Source organism: Amblyomma americanum, chromosome 1 (assembly GCF_052857255.1).
Source record: "Amblyomma americanum isolate KBUSLIRL-KWMA chromosome 1, ASM5285725v1, whole genome shotgun sequence".
NCBI classification, from domain to species: Eukaryota; Metazoa; Arthropoda; class Arachnida; order Ixodida; family Ixodidae; genus Amblyomma; species Amblyomma americanum.
In genome coordinates, this window is record NC_135497.1 from 556,450,578 (window position 1) to 556,471,066 (window position 20,489).

At 45.6% G+C, this 20,489-nt stretch overlaps 1 protein-coding gene across 16 annotated transcripts in view; it reads right to left on the reverse strand.

The window, feature by feature from the left end:
* Window positions 1–20,489, reverse strand: part of LOC144116354 (uncharacterized) — a 109,894-nt gene that overhangs the window by 82,923 nt on the left and 6,482 nt on the right. For all 16 annotated transcript variants that reach the window (XM_077651112.1, XM_077651123.1, XM_077651114.1 and 13 more), the window contains 4 exons: window positions 13,083–13,226; window positions 11,787–11,844; window positions 9,637–9,765; window positions 5,689–5,821 (listed from right to left, as the gene is read on the reverse strand). In XM_077651112.1, coding sequence (XP_077507238.1) covers window positions 5,689–5,821; window positions 9,637–9,765; window positions 11,787–11,844; window positions 13,083–13,226 — 464 coding nt within the window. The remainder of the gene's footprint in view (window positions 1–5,688; window positions 5,822–9,636; window positions 9,766–11,786; window positions 11,845–13,082; window positions 13,227–20,489) is intronic.

Below are 20,489 nucleotides of genomic sequence, written 5' to 3' on the forward strand. Positions count from 1 at the left end.
ATGCCTTTTTCTTGGTCATCTACTGCACCCGAAAATAGCTGGACCCAACGCACTGTGAAAAATTCTCTAGGAAGCCATTTTTAAGGATTGCTAACACGACAGTAGAAGACAAACACAAGCATTGAATTCAACTCGTTTATCGTCAGAAGCAGTTTTGCTTCTATCTTTCTTCCATCTCATTTTAAGGATACAGGCGCTTTGCTAGACTACAAAGGGGGTATGAGTATGCACTGTAGGTTTTCAGCTGCATGCAAATGGCTCATGCGCTATCAATTCATTCCCACAGGGATCCCTCAGAGCAGCATAAACTCTTGGAATTCCAAAAGCCAGCTTCCCTGCACAGCGAAAACTCCTTTACCATGGGGGCATGGCCCATTCTAGAAACAGAAATCTCGAACCCCATTGCAAGCCTTGTACTCTGCACGCACCTGGCAAGCTACCCTTCTTCCCCTTGTCCCAGCTGCTCCGTGTGACTTAATCCCTTAATTCCTTTACCAGGACACCGTAGGAGTGCGCATGAAGCATCATTCCGAATCCAGCAGGCCTCCACCTCCAAATGAGGCGCGGCCACCATGGCCAAGAAATTTTCACTGCACATGAAACGTGGCTACAGTGCACTAGAATAGGGGCCCTTTCAATTTTGGTCCTTGCACGTGCTCTGATAACCGTTCACGAGTAGAATGGTTTGCACCCTTTGCAAGTCTTGCAACGGTCGTCCAGGTGCCCGCCGCTTTTGTTCCATACCTTCCGGCGTGTTCAAGCAATCTCTCGTTGAGGCACCTGCCGGTTTGCCCAATATACACGCTTCCACACTTGAAAGGTATCTCATAGATGACACATGTAGCACAATGTGTGAATGGATCTATGTGTCTTATAGGGCAAACCTTTCTCTTTTGCTCTGACAGCAGGGTACATACACACGGTCATTACTGAGGCACGGATGATCACCAATGCAGGAGACAAGTGCATGAGCATGCCTTCAATTTTACTTTCAGACAAGGAGTCCAGTTTTCTAGGCCCACTGTAATTACGACTCTGTTTTGCATGTCAATTGGAATAAGTCTTGTTCTTTAGAACTTTTTAACTTTTCTTTGACTCTGTAAGGCTTTGAGCAGTTGACTCAGCTTTAGCGTAGCGTTTTGTTTGTTTTGTTAAGCATTTCGCCCCTTGACTCTGCTTTGCTTCGAGTTTTGACGCAGTTTTTGAGGTGACTATGTTGTTTTCGTCTTTGTTTTGGTTGTCTGTTCCTTCTGTCTGTCATTTGCCTCGTGCTGCGAGGGCGTGTATTCTTCTATCGTATGGCTCTTCCTGGTCCTGTAGTTTTGGGTTCGGGGCTGACGTTGCGTAGCCTCGATGTGCTGTTACTTTGATATTGTGGGCAATGATTTGTATCCGTTTTATCACGACTGCTGATTTATTTGGTCACATGGGTTCTGGATGGCATTTTAAAAGCTGCTCTTTTCTCTGAATAAATGTGTTGGTAGTCAGCGCCAGTCCTGTCCATTTCCTCATTTGTCCTTGTCTTTTCACGCTGCGTTCTTTAACCATGATCACTAACCAACAAGCCCAAACAGCTGCTTTAGGGAATGTTATGTTTTCTGCAACTTTCACTTGAATTATTTTTTCTCATTTTGGAATGTCAAACATGTTTGCAAGTATGCAGCACGTGGCCAGTGACAGTTGGGACATTCCGTTTGAGCAGCACTGCAGTTTTCAGTTGGGTGCTCATGGGCGACATGTTTTGGAACCACACCTGTACCTTTGGCAGTTAAAACATCCTCTCGGGTTGGAACATATGGGCAGACTTTACAGTGGATGAATTCTGTTTTCACAGCATCTGGTAAACGAGACCTTCAAATGTCAGGACAATATGGGGTGTCACCACCTCTTTGTCGTTCCATCTTATGGAAATGCGGCGAAGGGCAATGACAGAAGTCTTCAAGGAGGTCACAATCTGCTTCACGGATCAGATCACGCTCTGATATAACACGTTGCACTGTGTTTAGACAGCGGTGGGTGGGAAATGGATACCAGGAGGTGGGCGAACTGTTTTTGCTTGAGTAGGGCGTCTGAGTGAACAAGGTCACCAGATGAGAGTTTTTTTTGCTCGTAGTTTTTGCCTATCATTTTACCAAGGCTCCTAGCAATAAGCAAAACAGACACTGCAGCAACTGGGTCGTTACCTACAAGAGAGTGGATGAAGCGAGGAAAGTGGTCAGAGTCTGGTCGGGTTCTGGTGAAGCTTTCATCGGTGCGGCCCCTTTTCAGGGACCAATCAGGTTTTTGGAAGTACGCATATGATGGGAGGGAAAACAGCAGAAAGGAATTCGGGGGTGTAGAGCGTGGAGAGATAGCGGGCTTGAAAGGCTGCATGTCCAGCTGCGACAGATAGCTTGCCAAGACTGGCTGTGTTGACCTGAAAAACTTTGATAAGGGATTAGTCAACATGGCGGAACGAAATACCAGGAAAACATATAATCAAGGAAAAAGAGAAAATAGAGAAAGCATGAAAGGAAGGAGGGCGGTGGAAAGAAATGCAGAAGCCAACTTGAGAAATGATGGCAAGAGAAGCAGGCCACACGCTAAAGGCAAAATTGAACAAAGAAAGGAGAAAAAAATTGTCATTGAGGCTGTAAAGGACGAGTTGGGGAAGAAGGGTAGGGTGAAAGAAACAACTGAGCGGCGGCATGAAGTGCTGGTAAATGCTTTGACCATGTGCAAGACCTGTTTAAAGAATTACGCCAGTGCCAGACTGTGCCTGAGAGATTCTAAGTTTCCTCTGGATATGTTAATCTCTGCTGGTTGCAAGGTTTTAAATTCATGAATTAGGAATGCCTCACTGTATTTTCTGTCTCTCGCAGATTTGAAGGATGAACAGTTTAAGCTCATCAAAGTTGCAACCGCGTTGATTAAATTGTTCTACCACTGGCTTCTGTAGGCTCCTTGCTGCATCAGCTCGATGACCATTTCGTCTGGCGCTCATTGATTTCCCGGTTTCTCCAATGTATTGTTTCTGACAAGAGTAGCATTGAAGCATGTAGATAACACTGGACGATACGCAATTAAAGCTAGCCTTTATAGCAAAGCTGAAGTCACTTTCCGTGCTACTAGTAGTAGTGTCGCTTTGTAAATGCTTGCATATCTTGCATCTAGGTCGAGAGCATGGTCTTAATGTCGGCGGGGGTTTCTTATCAAGCCTAACGTGTCCTAGGATGTCTTCCAGGTTTGTGTTGAGTCGGTATGTTACCCTTGGTGCATCGGGAAATATTTTGTTGAGACGACAGTTGCCAGTTAAAATAGGGTGGTATTTCTGCAGAATACTGTTTATGTTCAGAAAGGCATTCCCCTCTTGTCAGAAACAATACATCGGAGAAACTGGGCAATCAATGAGCGGCAGACTAAATGGTCATCGAGCTGACACAGCAAGGAACCTACAGAAAGGCAGTGGCAGAACATTTTAAACTATGCGGTCACAACTTAGATGACCTTAAACTGTTCATTCATCAATCAGGCTTCAAATCTGCAAGGGACAGAAAACACAGAGAGGCATTCCTAATCCACAAATTTAAAACCAGCAGGGATTAACATATCCAGAGGAAACTTAGAATCTCAGGTACATTCTGGCACTGGCGTAATTCTTTAAACATGTCTTGCACATGGTCAGAGCATTTACTAGCACTTCATACCCCCACTTAATCGTTTCACCCTACCCTTCCTCCCAGACCCATCCTTTAACCCTTTAATGACAATTTTTTTTCTTCTCCTTTCTTTGTTCAATTTTGTCTCTAGCTTGTGCCCTGCTTCTCTTGCCATCATTTCTCAAGAACACTTGCCTTTTGAACACCTTTACACCCCCCCCCCCCCCCTCCCCTTCCTTTCTCTGAACTCACCCCCATGTTTTCTCTCTTTTATTTTTTTTTTAGGTATTTCGTTCCACCATGCTATTTCCTTATCTGTGTTTTTCAGGTCAAGGCATCCAGTCAAACCAAGCCATCTGTCACAGCTGGACACACAGCCTTTCAAGCCCACGACCGCTATCTCTCCACGCTCCCCACCCCGGGATTCCTTTCTACTGAGCTGGCCTTTTTCTTTTCACAGTTTTGCAGGTCAACCGGTTGATCAACTTTAGCAGCCATCATGCCTGGACAAGATTCACCCTCCCCATTATAACACCATTCCCACTTCACACCCCCTCCCCTCACCGGCCTTCCTCCTCGGAGGGATTACCCTATTGAAACCCCGCCAATGATGAACGCTTAGCCCAGACGAAAACAAGTTCACTTGTCGAAATGTTGGCAAGCACCTGTATGTTTTCCCTCCCTTATTTACTTCGTGATTATCAATAACCATCTGACCAACCTCTCTCTACCATGGACTCGTATGATATAGGTGTGCTAACGGTTCCTAAAATGTCTCCCGTGTTTCACAGTCTTATTCACAGGAAGCTCCAGGAGACCGCCCCCCAACTGGTAGACAGATGGGGAGCCCGTCGGCCGGAGCTTGACAATGGCCCTGACCGCCACTGTTCATGGTTTATATCCTTCACCTTAAAACCTTTCTTCGCCATGAGCGGACAACATCTCAATATGGGGATTAAGTGTCAGTGGTGGCGCCATGCACCATCACCCTAATACTCAAGGTGCTCTTGTGGGAAATTTGTCAAACTCTTCTTGTTTTCTGATGAACTGAGCACCGTACAATGCCAGACCCCTTAGCACTTGCACCAGTACAATTTTTTTTTTCCTCTTTTTCAGGCCAACTTTCCCGGACTCACTGTTCTACCAGAATTTTTCCCTCCAGTCATCTATGTGAGCGTACAGACCAGCAACCGGCTCACTATGTCCCACGGCTCAGGTTGTGAGGATCAGCCATATCTGGTGTGGTGTTTAATACTTCGGGAATAAAGCCTCCTCTAAGTGTAACAGTGGCCCCTCAGTGACTGAAAAAACAATCATCTGCTGTTCTAGAAATAGGAGACCACAGTACAAGAAATGTTTGCCCTGGTCAAACCATCCTTTTGACGTGCCAAGTGATGGTTCACATAAGACAATTTCTGAAACAGCTGCATTTCTATAGCAGGGTTTCTCAATCTTTTCAGCCTCGAGGAAACCCCAACCACCTCAAGAGCCTTGGCTACCATCCCTTCGTGCATGACATGCAAGTAGCACACTACTGCTCTTTTTGCAGCCCCTCAGAAAATGCCAAATTCAACTGACTGGCTCTAAATAGGGAAACAGTCTGCTATGTGCTATAACTGTGTGATTAGTCTCGAAAACAAAGGGGATGGAAGCATGCATAAATTTGGGTGCTTCGGGAACCCGAAAAGCACTTCAAGAAGCACAAGTGTTCCGCTGAACTACTAAGTTTGAGGACCCCTGGTCTATGAGATAGCATTCCCCACGGGAACTACAGCAATGTACAGACAAGTTACGAAACATAATGCATTTCTTTTGCTCACATCACTTTTCTTTTCAAGTCATCCTGCTTACTTTGGTTTTGCTCTTTTAAAACATGAAGTGATTCTGCACCAACTGCTCATAACATATTTATATCCTCCACTCATCACTTCTGCACCCTCCACTGTACACCAAGCAACGTTACCAGCCATGACGTCAAGTCCAAAGGGGGGGCTCATGGTCCAATTGCATGCAATGCACAAAACAAACACTGCCAAAAAAAGAGCATCACCTTGCGGAGTCGGCAGGCGTGCATTTTCCTCTGCAGCTGCTCCACCTTCTGGCGGGTGAGCAAGTTCTCTCGGTGCCGCCGGCTCTCCGAGGCACTGTCCTCATCGCTCAGCTCACGGGGCGTGTTGTCCTCACTGCACCTCGCCAGTCACATACGCACTTAGGGGGCGCATCAACTCTCTCTCTCCCCCAGCCAGAGCGCACAGCACAGTAGACTAAAGTCACAGGCAGTACACAGCGACGCCCATGAGTCTACCTGTACGGGACCTTGGAAGCGAAGCTGCCTTCCTGCTAGCCAAGTCACGGGCGGCTCAACCACCCTGCTTCAATCACAGAGACTGTGATAGCTGACATAAGTTCATGTGCCTGTTTCCACTTGGCTCTGTGCCAATGTTCTGCACCCCTTTCTCCCCTGCACAGCTGTCCTTAACTCAAAACATGAGACAGCATCTCATTGCCATTACTCCCTCTTACTAGACTGTTACCTCTGAGCACACCTACTGCACAACACCAGCAAAATGAGGTCTAAAGCAAAACAGTAGGCCAGACGACAGTACTCACTTTTTGCTGTTGTTTGCAGCAACACTGCTTTAAGCATGGCTAGGGAATATAAATATTTAGGAGTTTATTTATCAAGTGATTTGAGGTGGACCAGGCACGTTCATTACATAAAAGTTAAGGCTGCACGTGTTTTGGGTTTTCCCAAGACGAAATTTCAGCGAACTTCCATCTAACTTAAAAGAAAAACTGTATTTCACTCATGTGCGCTCATTGTTAGAATACACATGTGTTTGCTGGGACCCGTATACCAAAGAGCTGGCCGATACGCTTGAAAAAATACAGAATAGGGCAGTGCGATTTGTTTTAGGTAATTGGGTTCGTCAACTTAGTATGAGAGAAAGCAAAAGTAAACTTAAATGGGAAGACTTGAACGATCGTAGACGAAACTTCAGGTTGAAATTCTTTTATAATATCCACCATTCCAAAACTGGAATAGATAAGGAGAAATACATCCAAGCGCCGTCCTACATATCCCAAAGAAGGAACCACAGTCTCAAAGTAAAAAAATTTCCCTTTAAAGGTGACGTTTTGCACTATTCATTTTTTGTTAAATCTATACGTGAGTAGAATGGTCTTCCGTGTATGATTGTATCCATTGTTTCTAATGATGATTTTTACCGCGCTTTGTATAATTAGTTTCTTTATTTGTCTCAAATGTGATGCTTATTTTCATGTATCCCCCTGCTGTAATGCCTACAAAGGCGAAGCTGGTATCAAATAAATAAAAAATAAATAAATAAATACCTGACTAGACATATCAACCAAGACATAGACCCCTTATGCAATACCCCGAAACGGGTCTTCAAGACAATAAAACGAAACATATACTGAAGCTTGTTGTTGGAGAAGTCCCTTAAACACGCCGCTAAAAATGTGAGGCGGTAATTATTTGGAGCAAGAGATGTCCACTCAGTCTAGGGCGCCATAGTGCCCACCATGATTGGCTGTGTGCACACAGAGCTCCAGCAAAATCACGCCTACATCTAGGTTCCTGACCTCTGATCACAGCCATAATTTTTACATGAGTGCTACTCCATTCCCTGCACAGCTGGTCATTAAAGTTTCAAGCGTTTCGCACAGTCTTCTGGCCAACCAGCACCTGGCCAGCCACCCATGCCGGGTGTGCCACATGAAGCCTACACCTGCACCCCTGGCCCCAACAATGAACAACCCACTTCCCACGGCACAGGGACAGATGGCCCTCTTCTTTCCTTTCCTTTCCTGCCTGGAGGGGCTTCGCCACTGCAGTTGTGACTGCATATAGTTAACATGAATTGAGAATGCACAGTACCAGTGGAGCTGGAGGAGGAGAGGCATGTGAAAAAGGCGAATTCTCAACAACCTGGCTGACACTCCTCCACATGTTCAACTACATCAAACACTTGTGTGAAAATAAAGAAGTGCCCACCAAAAAGGTGTAGTCAAGATGGCATCTGTCATCTTGACTACACCTTTTTACTGTCACCTTGACTACACCTTTTTGGTGGGCACTTCTTTATTTTCACACATGTATTCACCCGACTAGACGAGATTTCGTCATACCTTAGATTTCATCTTTCTACATCAAAGACTCTTACAGCAACACCGGCCCCAATGGCACAACACACAGATCCGTTCGTTTACCTTTGGTTTTCAACCTGGCAATGAAAGAACTGCTCCACAAACTCTCAAATCCTTGTCCTGTGCGGATAATATTTTCCGTTGGTCTACCACTGGAAACACCAGTGAACTAGATTCCACTGTACAGCCCCCATCTGCGGCGCAAAAACCCTTATCCACTGTGCAGCACGGCTCCAACATCATTCAGGAGCATGCATGCCACATCAGTCTTCATTCATGCGCTAAGAAGGCAGAATACTCCGATTTCTGATACTCCCATAAAAAACCGCTTCTTCCTACTTCAGCTGCCCTTCGCTCAAATCCCCATCCCCCTATGTAGCCACCCCACTTTTCAACAAAATGGCAAGTGCAACGTGCGACTCAGCCAGTCATATCACTTATCAAAAGCTGAAACACTCGTTTATTCGAAGGTGTTGTATGCCTACATCTATCAATGACTTACAGCTCCTGATAAATTGAAAGCTCCTCAGCACTGCTCCACTCTAGTAGCAATGGGGGTTACCACAAATGCCCTTATCGCAGATGCCGCCCTTTTCAACTCCATCAAGGAATGCACTGCACACCACCAAGCCCAGACTCACAGTCTTTCTAGCTCAGAGCAAGGCAGAAACCTCCCCGGCCTTTTCAAACATTCAGTCACCCACGTGCTTCAACTTCAGCCATCTCCATCTCCGTGTCATAGCCTCTCGCGTCTCACCGTTAAACCCATCCCACAGCACATGTCACTAACCAGAAATCCTGGGCAGCGTGTAGCAGTGCCAGCCATCTACCTGCTCTGGGCCTCGACACTTTTGATACAGATGCCCACATCCTCCAGCACAAAATTGTTACGGCAGCAGTTGTCAGTCCTCGAAGCACCTTTACACAGAAATGCCCTCCTAAACCAACGCAGAGACTCTGGCCACAGCAGAGGGATCACCATTCGCAACTGCTTGTCGTCCACCATCCCCATACATTCAGACTGTCACGCTGCTCTACGGGCATTTGAATCTCAGAAACTGCCCCCACATATCTTAAACTCTGCTACAATTCCTGTCCACCCACCCTATGCTCCACTGACCACCTTGAATAGATTCCTGGGCACCAAGGTATACTGGAGAATGAGCTTGCTCATGCTCTGGCCCATGAAAAAAATCATACCATGCTCTCAAACCACCTGACCAGCGCATTATAATCCCAAAGCAGGCCATGCTGCACACCGGCAGGACCACCACAAACACCACCACCTGCAGCACCTACGGTGAACCCTTGTCCTGTGCCGAAGCCACTCTCAATCAGCAGGCACAGACAAACTCCCTTCCCTGCAAACCGTATACCCACTATATCCTTCACACACCTGGCAACCCCGCCTGTCTCATCTGGGGTGAGCATCTCTCAAAAATTCACACATTCGCTGTGTACCCACCACACCTCCCTCACATGTGGTGCCTCCCTCCTATCACCTCACATGGGACCAATGGACCACTCCGCAAAACTCTCTGCAGTCCGTTCTCTGGCCGTTGCCCAATCCGGCAAATCCCACGTGTTCCTACACTGCCCCCACCACAACAGGCGACAAAGAAAGGAACTGAAAGTGGCGTCTGTCTCTCTCCATTCCATCAATGTTACGGAAAATTAACTTCCTACTAGTACTGCTAACTTGCTGCCTTTTCTCGCATAGCAGAGTGAGCAAACTAGTGCTGAAGGTTCTAAATGCCACACTGAAAGCTGCAGACGTCACACAACACTAGTCAAGCAGACTTTCAGAAAGAAAAAGCAAGCGCTTCACCTGAGCAGTCCTGAGGGTGGCCTGGTGGCACCATCCACCACCGTGTACAGGTGGACCTTGTCCCCGTCACGCATCACTACCATCCGGACTGCCCGCAGCCGAGGGGTACTCAGGCCTCCTAGCTCGTCACTAGCATGGCAAAAACAAAGCACCAGAGCCCAACACATGTCAGCCTTGCACCCTTCACTTCAGAGGGTACAGTGAAGCAGCATGCTCTAAGCAGCTATGGTACGATTAGTCCCAAAATAAAGAACAGGTGGCGATTGAGGCATGCATGAATTAGGTGCTCCCAAAAAAGGCACTCTAAGAAACCCAGGGGTCCCAGAGAAACCAGTCTGAGGACCCTACCATAGATAGCTATACCAAATTCTTCACTCAGTTGATGCAAGCATTTTCTTATTGTCCTACAATTACACAGAATTAATGAGAATGGCAAATTAACTTCTTGGAAAGCTTTCTATTTGGTAAAAAAAAATTGTCTACAGGTTAATTGCAATAAAACCAAGGCTGCAATTTTTCAAACTCAATGTAAAGAAATCCCACAGCATTACATTGTAATGTTCGAGTCCATACATACTGAAGTTGTTAACATAGTTAAAATTCTTGGGTGTAACTAACCTCCTCCAGCAATTTACAATGGGATGACCACACAGACTCAGTCCTCAAGAAGCTCAGCAGTACAGTTGCAAGTCGCAATAAACACATTTTTTTCTACTTCTGGTTTGGTTTATGGTTTATGAGGGTTTAATGTCCCAAAGAGACTCAGGCTATGAGGGACGCCATAGTGAAGGGCTCCGGAAATTTCAACCACCTGGGGTTCTTTAACGTGCACTGACATCGCACAGTACACGGGCCTCTAGAATTTCGCCTCCATCAAATTCGACCGCCGCGGCCGGGATCGAACCCGCGTCTTTCGGGCCAGCAGCCGAGCACCATAACCACTCAGCCACCGCGGCAGCTTTTTTTCCCTACTTCTGTGAAAATACTAATATACAATGGTTTGTTTGCCTTGCACATTTGTCACTGTCATTCAGTATGAGGTACAACAATGCAATCAAATCTTAATATTATATCAGTCATGCAGAAAGGCCGCTAGGTCTTATTGCCAATGCATCCTAGACTGAAAACACACCCTCTCTTCGGGAGGTACCACACAAGAAAAATTCACTTTTACACATATGGTCTCATATGGGAGTTTAGTTCTACTCTAGTACAAAGAAACAATTTTACGTTAGTGGAAATCGCCAATTTACATCACAATGTACTCGCCTACAGAACACTGTGCACAGAAATGTAGAACGCTATAAGAAATAGGACTTATTATGGCAAACAAATGCCTGAGAATAATTTGCCGACGCTATTAAACAGCAGAGGTTATTAAATAGACATTGATATCCAAAATATGAACCCTTCAGAATTTAAGGCGTTCCTACGTTCCTACAAAATGCGTACAAGATGTTATATATTCTCTATTCATTCTCTCTCCTATATGTTTGAATTTTTTTCTAGGCAAGGCAACCTGTACATATTTGGTTGTGAAAGCATCACAATATACTTTGTATGCCATGCTTATCTCAGTTGCTGCATGTAAAACGGGTCGAGGGCCTCTCAAGCTCCGTGTATTAGCAGCTTTTATCTCCGCCTCCTCCATTATACAGTAATGGAAATCAATAAAGAAAGAAATCTCAACAGCAGTAAATTAATTTGGACCGCCTCTTGACGCACAAGAGGAAAACAATGTCCACAAAGGTTGTGAGACATCTTCCAAAGAAAGCATCACCTGGTGTGAAATCTGTGCCTTAAAAGCAGCAACCTACACAGCTCCCCTTATGCCCAAGCACTACATATACCGAAAGAACATTTACAAAAGTTTCCAGAAAACATTTTGCAAATGTGGGAATTTGCTGTTTTCTCGCATACAAGTTTATGCAGCAGTTCTTCCAAATCGAATTAGTGTAAACGTTGTTAGGAGTTACGTAAAGTGCCGGCTAGTACCAAACAAAGTCATTAGTGTTACGTTCCGGGAGTCAAAGTAGTACATTCACAAAAAGACCAACACAGCGGATGCCTTTGTTCACAATGTGTGAACCCTTTTGTGACGAGGTGAGTGTTTACGTTTGGCGGCATTTGCGACTAAAAAAAGCACTCACCCTTTGGTGTCCAGATACTTGGCTACGTCATACAAGGTGGGGCGATCTTCAAGGGAGGCTGCACAAATGCCAACCAATTGAGAGCTCCTTAAGGCACGTGACACTAACGCTGCAGAAGATCATTTCATTTCTCTTCAAAACACCCTGCACTACACAACTATACTGTTTCGATCGAAGCCAGCACACAGGCAGCAAGAAATGCCACTGTGGACTCCGGGTTAGCTGGGAACAACTGAGGCTCTCTACAAAATGCACAGTGACCTCGCAACATTAGCGCCTTTTGTGTTGTGGAGACCTGTTTCCCCCCTCCATTTCCACACGGCCCATCTTCATCGTCGGCCGTCAGGACAGCACCGGTTGGGTGAGGAGGGGAGTCTCCCTCATGGGGGAAGCGGAAACAGCCACGTGAGCGCCACCTCGTAGGTGACGCGGAATTCTGCGGAACAGGAGAGGGTCTCTTCGGGATCCAGCCAGTGTCACGAGCGATTGGAGCCGCACGCTCTCGTCACTTTCCGCGGCAGGCGCACGGAGATCCGTCGTACCTTGCCACTGGACTTTGGTTCCAGGCAGCGAACCGTGGCGCAGCAAACGTGCGCTCTCGCTTTCCCCAGCAAATGCTAGGGAACGGCTTTGCCCTAAGAATGCGGCGCGCATGGGAAAACCCGGCCGCCATTGTCGGCGCATACAAATGGTCGCCGCCGATACTTCTGAAGTCGCGCCCCTGCCCCAGCCGGTAAGTCGGAAGCTCTTCTTATGTAGCCTTCTATTTCCGAGGAATGCCTCGATGTTTTGCTGCTAGCTGGCCCTCTCTGTGTATTAATTCCAACTGTAATAAATAGTATATGAGTGTTCCCGCTTTGTCGTCCCATCCCTTTGTTTCCTTCGAGCACGAACCCTTCCGCGGTTAGCGAGCGGGAACGCTGCATTCGCGGAGTGGGAGTGCGGTGGGGGCGGAAGGCTGTTCCCCTTGTATTTCCACAGTGTCCGGCCTATATATTCCAAACACGTAAAAATCCCATTCATCTTGAAATATCTCTGACATAACTGGCCTATGGGATTTCCCTCTTTGACATCACTTTCTTGCATCAAGCCCACGAGTGTGCAGACCCCAGGCAACGCATTGAATGCATTTAACCCCTTTCGCTTTAACATTTCAGCTCAGGACATAACTGTTACACTTCAAAGTAAACAGCAAGTGCCAAAAAACTACCGAAAAGCACGATGCAACTGCGCCACCTAGTTGTGTCACTTATCCCATTAATGTGCGAGCACATGACTGGCTTTCACACAACACACCTTTGCGAGTGTTGATGGGCCCACCACGCATGCCAAGCACCAACTTGAGTGTGGCCCCGTCAGTGATGTTGCAGTCGTGCAGAGAAGACTCGTCCGGAAGTTCCTGGCATTGCCAGATTAGATGCTGCTGTGACACAGGGATGCCTGCAGGCAACAAGGCGCACAGTGCTTGAACCTGGAGAGCCTGCCTTCCCCACCCCCACACACACACACTAGGTGCAGCACTGTACTTCATTTAAGGTCATTCCAGGTCAAACGTCCCAGACGTTGCCCTCGACCATTGTCTGTTGCACTCTGTCCTGTTATCTCTCTCGTGCGTGTGTGGTTTTGGGGCCTTTAAAGTACAATGATCTATTAACAACTAGCCCAACAAGAAGTTCTTTAAGCCTATTTATTCAGCAAAGTTCACGGAAACTCATCGCAATGTTCTAACCCTCAAATATTTTTTCCGAAAAAAAATTCATTCGTGAGAGGAGCTCAGTTGAACATTTAGAAAAGGCGTGAAACTAGGCACCGCTAAATAAGCGATAAAATTCCAAATTTTTATAAAACACTCCACAAATTTTTTAATGACATTTGCACAGATTCTGGCTTTCAAAACAATTCAGATCATTTTTGGAAGGTATAAAATATTTTTTTTAGATTTTAAATAAAAGGTAAACATTATGCTATTTTGGCATTTTTTGAAAAAAAAAAAACATCAACTTCCTCTCGGAAGTTAAGAAATGGCCATCTTGCTTCCCAAGATGTCTATTACCTATAAAAAATTTTACTGCTGATGAAACTGAATACATCGAAGTGAAATAACATACTGAGGTTGCAGAAATAAAGTTTTGGACCGTAAACATCTGTTTATTATTTCACCCCGAGATCGTCCAAGTAACAATACAAACAATGGCAGGTTTAGTAGAAAAGTTTATTGCCTTTCATTTCTGAAGTTCTAATTTTGATTAAAGCAACAAAGTTTAGATTAAAGCAACAAAAAAATCTTTGAAGTTGAGCTCTTGAACCGTAAATTGTGTAGTCTCTTAACGCTTCTTGACCGCAGACCACAGCGCCGTTGACACTGTGGCTAGGTGAAATGTACAGTCGTCCCTAAGTGAAATTTACACTCCAGGCAGGCATCACAAAATTGTGTAGTAGAACATATATTTGTGGGAAAATATTTTCTTAGCACTGCCAGGGCAGCACATGAACCAGTGAGATTGTTACCCACAGTGTTCATGCGGTACTCAACCATTACAGATGTGCAGAGGACGAGAGAGGGAGGCAATGCTGTGTACCAGTGCCGCGGTATGGTCAGCCACTCAAGAGCGAGGCACCTCTACGCCGCTAGCGCGTCTCGCGTCACCCGAAGCCGTGGCGAGAAGTGCACATCCTGTCACGTCACGTGTGCTTCGAGGTGGGCGCTCTTCATGATCTTATTTCGGACATAAAGGACTAGTGTTACGGTTGCTATGCCCTGCTGGCTGGTCGTTCCTTCCTCGTGGTCCACGCGAGACAGTACATTGAATACCCTCATTTTTCTGCTCTTGGCTGCCTGGCGCCATAGCGGGTCAGTTCAAACTTCGAAAACTATCTCCCTTAACTTATACCACCCGCCGAATGTCATGCGATATCTGCCTTAGCTCCAGCCCTAAAGATGCACGACTGCGACTAAGGGCAAACAATAGTGGTTATCTGGCCATGAATGTGCCATGCTTGGTGCAGTGCTCTGCGGTCAAGAAGCATTAAGAGACTACACAATTTATGGTTCAAGAGCTCAACTACAAAAATTTTTTTGTTGCTTTGAACAAAAATCACCTCAATTAGAACTTCAGAAATTAAAGGCAATAAACCGTTCTACTAAACCTGCCATTGTTTGTATTTTTCCTTGGACCATTCAGGGTGAAATAAACGGGTGTTTACGGTCCAAAACACTTTATTTCCGCAACTTCAGTATTTCACTTCAATGTATTCAGTTTCATCAACTGTAACATTTTTTTATAGGTAACAGACAGTTAGGGAAGCAAGATGGCCATTTCTTAATTTCCGAGAGGAAGTTGATTTTTTTTTTTTTAAATGACAAAACAGCATAATGTTTACCTTTTATTTAAAATCTAAAAAATATTTATATCGCCAAAAAATACATGATCTGAATTGTACCAAAAGTGAGAACCCCTGCAAATGTCATTAAAAAATTTGTGGAGTGTTTTGCAAAACTTTATCAATTATTGAGCGGTACCTGGTTTTCACGCCTTTTCGAAACATGCAAACCGAGCACAACTTACAAAGAAATTTTTTTCAGCAAATATACTTTAAGCTTAGGTTACGCACATTGCGATAAGTTTCCAAGATTTTTTTTTTTTTTTTTAATAGGAAATGGTCAGGCACGTGTGGGACATGCGGCGTGGAATGGCCCTTTAGCATACCGCACACCTCCTGAAGCCACACTGATGTAGGGCCCTTCACAGTTACAACAGTGAAATGCAAAACATAATTTTTTTCCTGAAAGCCATTTTTAGACTGTGCTCACACCCTGCTTTCCATTTAACAGCACATCAGTCAGTGCACCAAAAGTGCACAAACATTCAGGGTACTCTGCTCTTTTCATTGACCACATCATACGACAATCTTCAAGCATTGCCATTTGCCCTGCTCCCTTATCTCAGCTTGGCATGCATTCCCCAGTGGCAGTAGCTCAAATAAGCACTTAGAAATCACATCCAGCAAAATTTCATAAGTAATTTTCACAGCAAGTTTTGAAAAGCTCTACAAAGTTGCCCACAAGCTTCACGGGGTGCCAACAAAGTGCTGGAAAGATCCCAAGTCATTCTGCCACAGCCTCTAAAAAACATGCATGCAGGAAGCATATATGGCAATGAAATTTACTGCCTGCTTAAAATTAGGCTAAGAGCTGGCTTGATGCTCTACCACCTTCCACCTCGTATGGGGGCAGTGTAACAAAACTCCTGCACCACAATAGACCCATCAGTTTTCCCTACATGTACAAGCAACCCCAGTCAGACGCTTCACTTTTAAGAGGGTCAAACACTTGGACACAACTCCACCTGGCCTCAGTGACCTAGCTGCTGGCATTCATCTCATGTGCAGAAAGTACAGGGTGCGAACAGAGATTCAAACTACTCCTCCCGCATAGCAGCTACCAACTGCCAATCATGCATTGTTTGCAAGGCAACAGTGTACAAAGGCCAACAATGAATCCCGTCCCAACATCAATCCATCACATACATCTGCTTTATGCACAGCTAGTCAAGAACAGAAGATTTCACTCCAGTCTGCAATGGCTCTGACAAGCGGCAGAACTTCTCCTCTGTTTTCTGTAGGAAGGGGGTGCAGTCCTTTTTGAGTGCACCTCCTCACATCACATGATAGTGAAATAAAGGCATTTTGGCTTCACGGAGGTCAGCTCTACAATGCACAGCTGTTATCAAATAGCGGAATTTTTCCCTGATGCCATGCACACGCTCGGGTCGAATAAACTGTTGTCCCCATTATTAACGCAAAAGCATTAGATGACTCATCGACAGAAAAAACTAGCGTCGCCCACAAAACTCAGTCAAAATGGTGCGGCGTCGTCAAAGGTGGGCAAATATGAATGTACTTACAACTGTATTAACTACAAAGGAATAGAGCAGAATTGGAATAGCACTGAAACTAATCACAGTTGAATTAGAATGGACTTGGAATAGAATTGTAACAGAATTGAAATGCTTTCACATTACTCGCACGTAACTTTCTTAAGTGCCCTCGGTAATTTATCCTTTCTCACTCAAAACAAGTCAAGGTTCAATGCTTCCCTGAAAAAGTTGGCAGGATGTGCCGTAACACCTTACTATCAGGACAATGGGTGCACAGAGAGCCCTGGGCCACACTTCATAAGCAGCAGCAACTAAGCAGCAAATATCCTGTCTAAAGTGCTCCATCCCTAAATGAGTTTGTCACAGACGCTGTCAAGATTTTTGCAGAGAATTTTGCTATCACAGCATGTGCCTATTTTATGTATTTTGATGCTGGAAACCATGCTCAGCGAGCACAATGGCGAGTGCAGGTCTGCAAAAGTGATGCACCAAAAATAGATAAATCTCAAGCACCAGGTAGTAACTAGACACTTTTAGAATTGAGTAGCATTCATTTTAGTTTCCACACCCAAAGCTGTTATGGCACAGCAATGTATGCCTCGTAGCGAAAGTATTAGTGGACCGTAGTTGTAGATTCCTCCAAGAAATGCAAAACACTGTGGTGCCATCTAGTGGCGAGCACATCACTGGCGATGCGAAAGGAGTGTACACTGGAATCGGAAAAACACCGTGCATCCAAAACAAATGGATGATATTTTGCAGAGACGTGGTCACGTGGTAGGGTGCAATAATGGCAGGGTTTCACTGTAAGATGGCATTTCACCAAATCAAAATTATAAATTCTTGCCTCTTGCAATACTCGAGTACTCAATTCTTACATCTTTTCATTAATTTCATGACACGTTTTGGTCAGCGGTTGGTAAAGGGGCAGAGAGACCAAATTTCAGTTGTGTGCTTTCTTTTTTAATGATGTGTGTGACATCACTAAGCCCTTCTGCACAAGCTGAGACAAAGCTTAGGCTACATGAGGCATACAAAACCAGTGATGTAATGTCACTTAGTTTATCTGACCTGCCACCAATTTGGGGGGGCTGGCACGAGAGCTAGACAACAAACAATTGGTGCCCCTACACTCTGCATGTGCCTTTACTGCAAAAACATAATACAAGCAAGAATGGTAGCAAAAAAAAGAAATTTTACTCTGCAGATCTACAGCACAAAAACTGCCCAATAAATGCCATCCCACAACTGCAGACCTAATGAAAATGTGTTAAGGCCAACAAGGAAGAGAAACAACCAGAGATAGGAAACCCTGCGTTTATCACAGACATTTCTGCCCAGTGCCTCTCGGAGTGTGGAGATTTTCCAACACAGCTACATAAAAAAGTAAGATGTCGTCAGCCATGGATGACACCGGAATTGATGCTTCCGCTCCAGAAGGCTCACACATTTCAGGGCTATCTTGCGAGCAAACCATGAAGCCAGAACTTATCCAACACTCTGTGTCAAGCACCACTCCATTAGCAAGAAAATAAGTTTTCTGCCAGACCATGAGCAGTTGGGGACACAGATTATGGGAAGGCTATGCAGCACATGAATGAGCAACACCACCATGCTACTGCAATGAGACCAAGCTCGCACCTAAAACATCCTAAAGCTTAATTCTACCACCACCGATACATTCAGTTTTACCAGTCACAAGTCACAAGTGAACCTGCACACCTTCATACTGGATGCTTTTATCCACCTAACTATTCCCAATGGCACCAGATAATGTGATCAGTGTTCATGAAAGAGAAGGGAGGCTACTGGGAAGTAGTTAATATGGATTATGGGGGTTTAATCTCCCAAAGTGACTCCGGCTATGAGGGGACACCGTAGTGAAGGGCTCCAGAAATTTCGACCACCTAGGGTTCTTTAATGTGCACTGACATCGCACAGCACACGGGGGCCTTAGCGTTTCACCTCCATCGAAATTCGACCACCGCGGCCAGGATTGAACTATAAGCACAGTGCGGTGCCAGTGCTATGGGGCACCTACCCTTGGTGTGGGGCATGCCTGCCTACTGGGAACTAGACAGGCATGCCCCACACCAAGGGTAGGTGCCCCATAGAATTGTAAAGAATGAATGCCTCCAACGGGAGAGGCTCTTTTGAGAAACTACAACTAGATGTGGTTCAACAAATACAACAGTAAGCCAGCTGGCCATACAGACAAAAGCGCAACACAGCAGTTCTATTTTTGGCAATAACTTTTGCAGCTAGGCCCACTCTGCCCATTCGCTTCACAGATGATTTAAGTGGCAGCTAACCAAGGGGTGCAGAAGTTGCTTGCAAAGGGCGAGCGGGAAGCAAAGGTGCTTTCTCAAATGCACTCCAGTATTAGCAATTATTACAAACAGTGTATTGGATGACACTACAGCGGAGGAGAAAATGGCCCAGCATTGACATGTCTTTGCACTTGGGTTCCCTTGCACACTTCTCTAATAAGGCTAACGTCAAATCAGCGGTCTTCGGCCTGCCGTCTACACAGATGGACATGAAGGTGGCAGTCTCATAGATTGCACCATATGTTGCACGTCACGTGCTGGGTGAAATAATACCAACACCTTTTCACTGTCACATGCACAAATAAGATAAGGGCTTTCCGGCATCCGTGTTCTTTTGCGGAACAGTGTTAACCTTCGGGCAGTGGTTGTCCAATTAAAAACCATGCACCAAGTTTGTTGAAATGCTAGAAGTATGCACACGTCTATTAACTTGAATGTTCTTCTGAATGACAGACATTTAAAGAGCAAATGACCAACTAACAACAAAAATTGTCAGGTATGAAAATTTAGTAAAGCTGAAATCAAAACCAAAAAATAAGAGACTATCACAAAAGAAAACAGTTGGATAATATGAATCAGACAAAATACCCGGTGCTTTTACGCACCTCCGGCTCCCTCTCTAACCCAGGCCGCCCACTAGCACTCCAGACCCCCGTACAGCTCTCTGCCCTATTCTCCTTCATGCCTGTTACCCTGATCAGTTCTCCTCCTGTAAGCTCTTCACGTCCTCCTCACATGCCCTACCTTCCCACACACTCCATCCCCAACCAGCATTAGATAATTACCCACCCCAAAGCGGAGAGCTCTCTAATGGTTGACTCATGCCATTTAAGGGGGGGGGTTTGCCTCCTCCTCTGCATTGCTTGGCAATAAATGTATCCCCCACCACCACAAAGTGTTTTCCAACTGAAGTGACTCAAGCGCTAACCGCATGTGGCGATAATTTGTGGCGACACGCTTCACACTTGCATTGCACGATGAGCTGAGGGCTGCGGAACCACTGTCACTCATTGCGTCGCTCAGTTGCTGGGTTTGCAGACAATTTCACTCATCGTCTGGAAGCAGACAAGCCAACAGCAGAAGGGCTTGGGAGTACGCAACTTCTGATCTCGATATTTTGCGAGTGAAGTTTGTATTTCTAGTGCTGCTTCAGCGAAGAAGCTGCAGGCACTTGCTACATCTGAGCCACGCATCTAATAGCTCAAACCTGTGCTACACGGGTACGTTGAAATGACATTCGAGTCGAACGGCATTCGGACTGGACGGACCCGCACGGTGCTACACGGCTATTCCAAAAGCATTCGAAAGCTTCAGTATTCTGCCGCCAAGCTACAGGGGCGCTGCTGCCGTAGAGACATGGAGCAACCACCCTGTAACCCAGACTGCGCATGGGAATATTGCAATAGAACAGAGGGCAGCCGAAAGGGAGGTGGAATTGGGGCATTCATTCATAAAAGTATGAATTTTCAAAGGGTTAGACTGGGATGCAGGGAACA